The following is an 8,052-nucleotide window of genomic DNA, read 5'->3' as shown; positions in this document are numbered from 1 at the left end:
CCTACATCTGGGAAAGCTTTTGGATGTGTGGGGCATACAGGTGGGAGTGCTGGATCCTGGTCAGGCAGTAGGATGACCAGATGTCTTGATTTTATAGGGTCAGTCCCGATTTTTGGGTCTTTTTCTCACATAGGCACCTATTACCCCCCACCTCCTGTCCCGATTTTTGACACTTGCTATCTGGTCAGCCTATCAGGTAGGAAAGAAGTTACCCAGGGACTAAGATTGCCAACTTTGGCTGGATAAATTCTTGGAGGTTTCATCACATGACATTAGCTTTAATTAAAGATTAATCTTTAATTCCTGGAGACTCCAGGACAACCCTGGAAGGTTGGCAACCCTACAGACTGATATATTTACAAATGAGGGAACTGTGTCACAGAGAAGTTGAGTGATTTGCCCAAAGTCACATGGGGTGTCTGTGGCCGAGCTCTGCATTGAACCCTGATGTCCTGAACCTTAATCACAAGACCATCCATCTCTCCACACAATAGGTTGTGAAGGTTAATGTACATTGAAATTGGGCTAACGAGTGTGGATAAGATGAAAACTGATACTACTTTTCACTCAAGCAGAACCAAACTCAAACTTATTTTGACTGTAACAGAAACATCCAGATAATCTGATTATCTCTTGGAGTTGGACATGCTGTACCTGTTGGGACTTGATGTTCAATTAAAATGAAAGGCTTTTCTCCATGAATAAGACAGTAAGTGCTGAATATGTAAACAGTCAAATGCTCGCTTAATAATCTTTATAACTGAGGGAATTGCTACTGTCTTTAAATCAGGATAATTTCATTTTATATTTCTATCACCCCTTTGGTCCTGAAGGATTCCCAAGTACTTTACAAAGCAGGAAGTTATGTTAGTTATGAGTTTTGTGACCAGCAATTACAAACATATCTCTTTAGACCACTGGATTGCAGCAAGCCTTGACATAGAGAACAGCAGCCGGGTGGGTAATTAGGTGTACTATAGTGCATGGCAGTGAAGGGAGGGAAAATTTTCAACCAACGACATTGGACAAACTCCTACTTTTATGAAAAATGCTCAGGACGTTTAATACCATTGCAAATTTTCAGACTTTGTCTCAAAGGGCCAGTGCGGTAAACTTCATGACATTGCACGTATCTAGCTCCGAAGGATGTAGGGTTGGATCAATCTCACCATAATTCCTAACTGCTCATTTGCCCCAAAACCTCTCCCTAGGGTCTCATTCGGTCACCCTCTCCAATCACTTTTTCAGTGTGTGAGGAGACATAAAAGGGAACCATGCCGCATTTTGGGCCGCAGTGTCATTGGTGCCCACATGACAAAAATCGAGTGAATATCTAAGGGGGAAAATCTTTAAATGTATCACTCAAATAAAAAAAATTGAATTCACTTTATCAGCTTTTACCCATCTTTTGTTTTCTTTCTCAGAATATTCCAGTGACATACGCATGCTTGAAGTGAATTTTAGGAATATGCAAAGCAATCACATTTTACCTTTGTAAACATGAATATTTGCGCCGGAAACCTGACTTTAGGGATTATTCTAACCCAATCAGGGAGACAAAATAACACCATTGTCCAGATTTTTAAAAGCATTTAAGCATCTGAAGATGCAGCTAGGGATCTTACTGGGATTTTTCATAAGTGCCTAGGCAATTAACTCCACTGGCTAGCCAGGTGACATTGGGCAAGTCACTTCACTACTTTGTGCCTCAGTTTCCCGAACTGTAAAATGGGAAAATGACACTTATCTTCTTTGTAAATTGCTTTAAGAGCTATTATTACAATTGTCAGCTGAATTGTTCCCTGTGAATTATTCATTCTCTTCTACACCTCTGCATGCACAGAGAAAGACAAATTGGATTAAATTTTATTTGGACAAAATAGAGGAGTTACTGGTGAGTAAAGAGAGCTGTGGTTTAGCAGAGATTTTATCTGCTGCTTCTTTTGAAATGCTGTGCTCAGCTTTCAAGGATGTTTGCAAATTATGGATCCTTGTCTACTCCTGGATTCCCATGTAGCAATGGTGGCCAAGTGTCCTTTCTCACATTTATGACTCACCGTTAAGACTGATGGCATCTATTCATGTTTTTTCCTCTATTCCCTTTGAATCACTCAGAGAATCTAGCTTATTTTTTTTCCGTTGTTGTTGTGCACTAGGTAAACCAAATATAGGGTACTCAATTGTGCCAGCATAAGTTTTGAGGGAGAGGTTTTCTTTATACACATAAGTCTTTCTTTTACCTAAAAATATTGTTTATAATGAATAATGCAGGGAATAAATACAGATTTTAATTACAGAAAACAAAAGCTCTCAAACTAGAAACCCAAAAGATCCAGAGGCGTCTGTGAATTCTCAGACTTCACAAGGTTCAATCCTCCCTAATAAATATTGTGCCAACTAAAATATTTAGAATAAAATAGTGATGCGCTAAGTTTCAGAAACCATGTTCTAGTAATGCTAGATAAAGGTTTGATAGATAGATTAAAGTTAATAGGAACTTCCCATCAATAAACAAACAATAACATCAGCAGATACTGCATGCACAGGCCTAGAGATTAATTTAATGAATGAAGCTGGGGTTGAGTAAGATAGTGTCTGCAAGAGAAGTCCAGATGATGACTCCAAGAAGTCCTAATAAAGACTAAATTAAATGTTATACTGACACAGACACTAGCATCCCTCTGCACATCAGTTAGGTGCACTTAGGTTAGGCTCATGGTTTCTGAATGTGAATCTAGTTCCACTTAGACCTTGTCAAACTGAACAATCAAGCCATTTTAGCAGGAATTGTATTAAATGCAAGTTTGAACATCATTAAAAACTCAGTACAGATGAGGCCTAAACAATATTCACAGTAAAGTCTACAAAATGGTGGGGCTTCCATGGTGCAATGTGTGGGTTTTCTAAAAGGACCAGATCATGCATGTGAGTAGGGCACTGGCCCCATTAGCTTGCTCTGGCTGTAAGAAAGTCCGTTCATTTCAAGAGTCTTATAAATATTGTCTATCCCCTTAGTCTAGTAATAAACAACAAATAGGGGAATGTACCATATAAAACAAATATACAATTCATGACAGAAGATAAACAGATTTTTGCTGAGATAAAAAAGTCCTTGGAAATATTTATTGTTTTTGATCCCAATGAATTATAATCTGCTTTGAGGAACTGGCAGCTGAATATACATTTTGACTACTTTTTGTATGCTACTAGATGTGCATGACACTGTAGAGGGTTAATATAGCATACAGTAATTGACGAAACTCTTGTTAAAATAAATTTTTGGAAATCTTGAGACCTTTTACCATTTGTGCCATGATAATACGGGCTGGAAGTAAACTCACTTGAAGGACATTTTAATGGCAACACGTTTAATGAAGTCAATTGGTAGTTTTATAATGGCAGCAGAGTGTGTTCTTGCCATTTTCCCATTTAAAAAGAATAAAAGGCCAACCAAGGACCAGTCAGTCAAACTGAAATAGGATTTGATGACATTTTCACTCCTGAACTCTTGGTATAAAATGGTCATCTAAGAAAGAACTGATCGGAAATGTGAGAAATTTGGCACTAAAACTGCATAATTGCATGTAAGTGCTGAAAGAAAAAAATGATCAGGTAAAGATATTGCATTTTATATTATATCTTTGGAAAGTTTGTATTGGTGTATATGTATGTATATATTAAGTTTTCCTTTAAAAAAATTAAACTAATTCGTGTTTTTCCTTTCAGTCTGTTCAGATTAAACTTCATTTTAATTATTTGGATCTCAACAATGCACCTGTGGGGGTGTTACCCAACTGTCCCTTCTACGGTAAGCTAATCTTTGAACATCATCTATTTCATTTATTTTAAATAGACATTTTAGTTAAATTTAGTTGGATTATTTTTAAATACTATTTGATCAAACTTGTTTTTATGTTAACGGTGTAGAATAAATATTACTATCAAATGTTCCTTGTTATGAAGAATTAGTTGCTAGCAAGGTAGACAGGATTCTCTCTAAAAGAATCTATTAGGCATGAAGTGTTTATGCTTTTGTGCATGGGATGCAGCTTATGCATTGGTTTCAGCCCTGGGACTGAGAATGGGAAGCATTGAGCTCTGACACTGACTTCCTCTCTATTTCATCTCCCTATATTAGCTTCCCCATCTGTAAAATAGAAATAACAACACATATTTACTTCATACTGTTATTAGTTAATATTTGTAAAGTTCTGTAACTGTTAGGCATTCTTAATAGGTTTGTATGCTGAAGGATAACTCCTAAGCAATATTGTAGTTGTCTTATTAAAAGGAACCAATGGGGAAAAAACATCAGCCTATAGAATGAATAGTAATATTTTCTCCATATTATGTATCTATGTATTTTAATAAAGTTCTCTAAAGTAGAAGTAAACAGGATATTTTAAAGGTAGTGCATACCAATATTTGATGTCTGGGATGGGGGAAATTACTATAGTAGAATATCAAACTTTATATAAAGTGCCCCATGAAAGATTATGCAAACATGTTCTGAATTAGATGTCTTGCTCCAAATAGTAATTAAGTAGTTCAATGTTCAATTTCCATGTTAGGATATAGTTTTATTTAAAGTATTTTGCTGTATTTATTTTTAACTAGAATATTATTTCTTGGGATCTTAGTTGGGATTCCTTTTTTTTCCCTTTCAGGCATGTATTTTATATCACCAGATTTTCATTAATGAAATCTATCTCCATTACAAATAGTATCTACTTGTGTCTGTTTTCTTTTTATGTTGATGTGAAGTTTGAATTAATCTTCATCAATCAGTCTTCTGATTTTTGTGTGTATGTTTTATTTGCGTAACTGTTTAATCCTGTTTCATCTTTGATTATATATTGTTTAGACCTATTTTGAGCTATTTGACTAGCCATATTTCATTTCAGCTCTCATTATGGCAATGATATAGTATGTCAAATGCTTTTTTATTGTTTAATATATGCCCAATGCCTTTCACTTTCAAATAAGATTAACAGAATGATGACCTTGTTATCCATGAGTTCAAATCCTTGTATGGGTTGCGGTGGTGTCTCTAGAATCTCGAGATGGAATTTGCTTGCTTTATGCTTCTTGAAGAATTTTTTTTTTATAAAAATGGATAATTTCCATTTGTCAGAAAACCATAAGCAGAGAGATTGTGTAATGCAGTGGATGGGGTGTGTTACTGGGAATTTGCCTCAGACTCACTGGGTGACCTTAGGCAAATCATAATAATAATACCCATCTTTTGTTAAGTGTTTAGAGATCTATTAATGAGAATATTATTAAGTATTAGATGGTATTATTATAAACAATTATCAGATCAATACTAATATTCCATGGGAATTTTGCCATTGACTTCAGTGGAGCCAGATTTTCACCTCATGGCTTTATATTTAGTGACTTCTCAAACATTAATGAAACATCTGAAGATATGTACACATAGACATATACAGTATGTATATTGTACTATAGATACCCTCTATTGACTGCTAGTGTAATAGGATGAAAGGCTTTATGTAACTACTATATGAGAGGATAGAAAATATAGCTAATTATGGCTCCCTCAGTATGTATTTTATACATTTTTATAATTGTAAGATACAGTAAAAGCTCTGAGTGTATATGTGTGAAAGAAAGGGGAGGAGGGGGAGAGAAAGATACCAAACTACTTAAATGCAAATAATCAAAAATATTTTTGTCAGTATTAAGAAACATAATCAGGACTGTAACTGTAATAGTGAAAGAGAAACCCCAAAAGCTGCTGTGCATTACTGATGTTTCCATTTCTGGTGATATCTATCTTTTAAACTAAATAGATTTCATGTAAATGGTAGTGAAATTGCTGTTACACTATTAATAGAAAAAACTTATTTTATAATGGCAAATGTGTACTGTACTCTAGAGAAAAGTGACTGTCACCTGCCACAACAGACAACATCATTAGTACTGCATTGAAAATAACATGTTTCGGATCATAAATATAACTATAGAAAAATCAGAATTTTATACAGGTAAAATACCACTTGCATTTTCAGAAAAGCTATAAAAACATCCAATTTGGATACTTTTAATCCAAAACAAATAATAGTTAATCCTTGCCATTTTAACTGTAAATGACTTTTTTGTCTTTCGGCTTTGCTATTTACAGTGGGCAAGTCCCAGCAAATGTGCAAATCCATAATTATGGCTTTTCTGATCTGTGATATATATTTTTTTAATCTTCTGAGCAATAATCCTTTTTATTTGAATTGCCAGCTGTCCAGGAAATCTGATTACTGTCTCATCCTGCTGAATAGCTGCTTAGCCAAGCTGGACGGGAGTGAAGAATTGACTTTTCTAAAACCTTTCCTGGAGAAGTCTTTCATTAAAAGGTCCTTTCGCAATGGAGTTGGATCAGGAATTAAAAAAACTTCCTTTCAAAGAGCAAAGTAATAAATAACTGCTCAAGAAAGTATCCTCAACTTTAGCATCTAACATTTAACTGTGAGCTTAAAATAATTTGCAATGCATTTCTGTGATAAAACCAAAAGAGACAAATGTATCAGCATGTTCATAATGTAAACAGATGTTTATTTCAAATAGTGCAAGCCAAGTGAAGCAGATTAAATTGTTCAGTACAGGCATTGTTTTCAAAGTTACAATATCATAAAGTTTTGTATTGATACAAATGTGTTTTCAGCTGGTTAATTCCCCGTTTGTAAGACTACAGATTTAATCAGATTGCTCTTGATTAACACAAAAATAGTTCTGTGCTTTGAAAGCATGCACACATGCAACCGATCTTGAGGATGGCAGCATTATATCCTACATATGCTCATCTTTGGTCTAAAAGATATCCTTATGGTTAATGCAGGGCATAGCTTCACTTTATTAGCCTGATTATCATTTACATGAAAACCACTTTACACCACTCTGGTAATATAAAGAGGGTCTTAAAATGTAATTTAAGACATCTTTACACTGATCTAGAGGTGTAAAGGGCCATTTGTGAAAAAGAATCAGGCCCTATGTTTACACTCTAATTTATTTTTAATATAGTTATCTAAAATGACTTCAGCAGGAAGTAATCTCTTGAGATGGCATTTCATTTTCAGGAGTGTCCTGGGAAATCATTCAAAGTCACTGTAGCAGTGCATGTCCCTTTGCTTCAATTAATCAATTAATGTAGGCAACAAATATCTGATGATATCTGCCAAATGTAGGTCTTGCCTATTTTCTGCTGTTATGGTTGTGCTCTAATGAACAGTGGTCCATTTTTGTTTTTTCTTTGCTGTAAAGTAACTGGATAGATGTTTGTTCTCAAAATATTGTAGATTTTGTCAGCTGGAAAGGTCATCTGCAGAGTTACATTATTTGTGTGAATTTTACCTTGTGGCCATTTCCTTCAAACAGTGATGTAACAAACTCTGAATGTTGGCTTAAAAATGTAGCAATGTGTATTTGTTTAGATGCATTTTGAATTCCAAAAAATCTATTAATAAATCAATGTATGGATCATTTCACATATCTCATTTCTAACATTATGAAGAATGAAGTGGTGTTATTAGACTGGGAACAGTGTTTATTTGTCTGAACTGTCACAAAAGGAACATTGTCATTAATCATTGTTTTCGTGTTAAGAAAATATTGGATACAAGTGCTCAGCTCAGCGGTGCTCATTGCCTACTGGTTGCAGCTGAGTGGGTGGGGGTGGGGGTGGGTATGGAGGGGAGTTCAAAGTAACTGGTTGCTGCTTCCTGATTCTGGGGACAATTCCATATTGATTCTAGTGTATTTTAGAACAACTATGGGACTTCTCTAAAGCATGTCTGGAGATATCTCCAGAGGCCATTAGGGGTATGTCTACACAGCAAAGAAAAACCTGCAGCTGGCCCATGCCAACTAGGCTCAAAGGGCTCTGGCTGCAGGGTTATTTCATTGCTGGGTAGACATCTAGGCTCGGGCTGGAGCCTGGGCTCTAGGATCCTGCAAGGTGGGAGGGTCCCAGAGCTTGGGCTCCAGCTTGAACCCAGAAGTCTACACAGCAATGAAACAGCCCCGCAACCCCCAAGC

At 35.7% G+C, this 8,052-nt stretch overlaps 1 protein-coding gene across 1 annotated transcript; it reads left to right on the top strand.

Moving 5' to 3' along the window:
- Nucleotides 1-3,568: 3,568 nt before the first annotated feature.
- NPS (neuropeptide S) lies at nt 3,569-7,497 on the top strand. The gene is made up of 2 exons (XM_042856717.2): nt 3,569-3,808; nt 6,256-7,497. The coding sequence occupies exons 1-2, from the start codon at nt 3,665-3,667 to the stop codon at nt 6,430-6,432; spliced, it is 321 nt and encodes a 106-aa protein (XP_042712651.1). The 5' UTR covers nt 3,569-3,664; the 3' UTR covers nt 6,433-7,497.
- Nucleotides 7,498-8,052: the final 555 nt, after the last annotated feature.

Source organism: Chrysemys picta, chromosome 7 (genome assembly GCF_011386835.1).
Source record: "Chrysemys picta bellii isolate R12L10 chromosome 7, ASM1138683v2, whole genome shotgun sequence".
NCBI lineage: Eukaryota > Metazoa > Chordata > Testudines > Emydidae > Chrysemys > Chrysemys picta.
This window is presented reverse-complemented; position numbering and strand designations above follow the sequence as displayed.

Bases quoted from the DNA above. Each gene is read 5' to 3' on its own strand.
- NPS (XM_042856717.2), top strand. From the start codon at position 3,665: ATGTATGTATATATTAAGTTTTCCTTTAAAAAAATTAAACTAATTCGT. The intron at 3,809-6,255 runs GTAAGCTAATCT...TTGAATTGCCAG, and splicing joins ACCCAACTGTCCCTTCTACG to CTGTCCAGGAAATCTGATTA.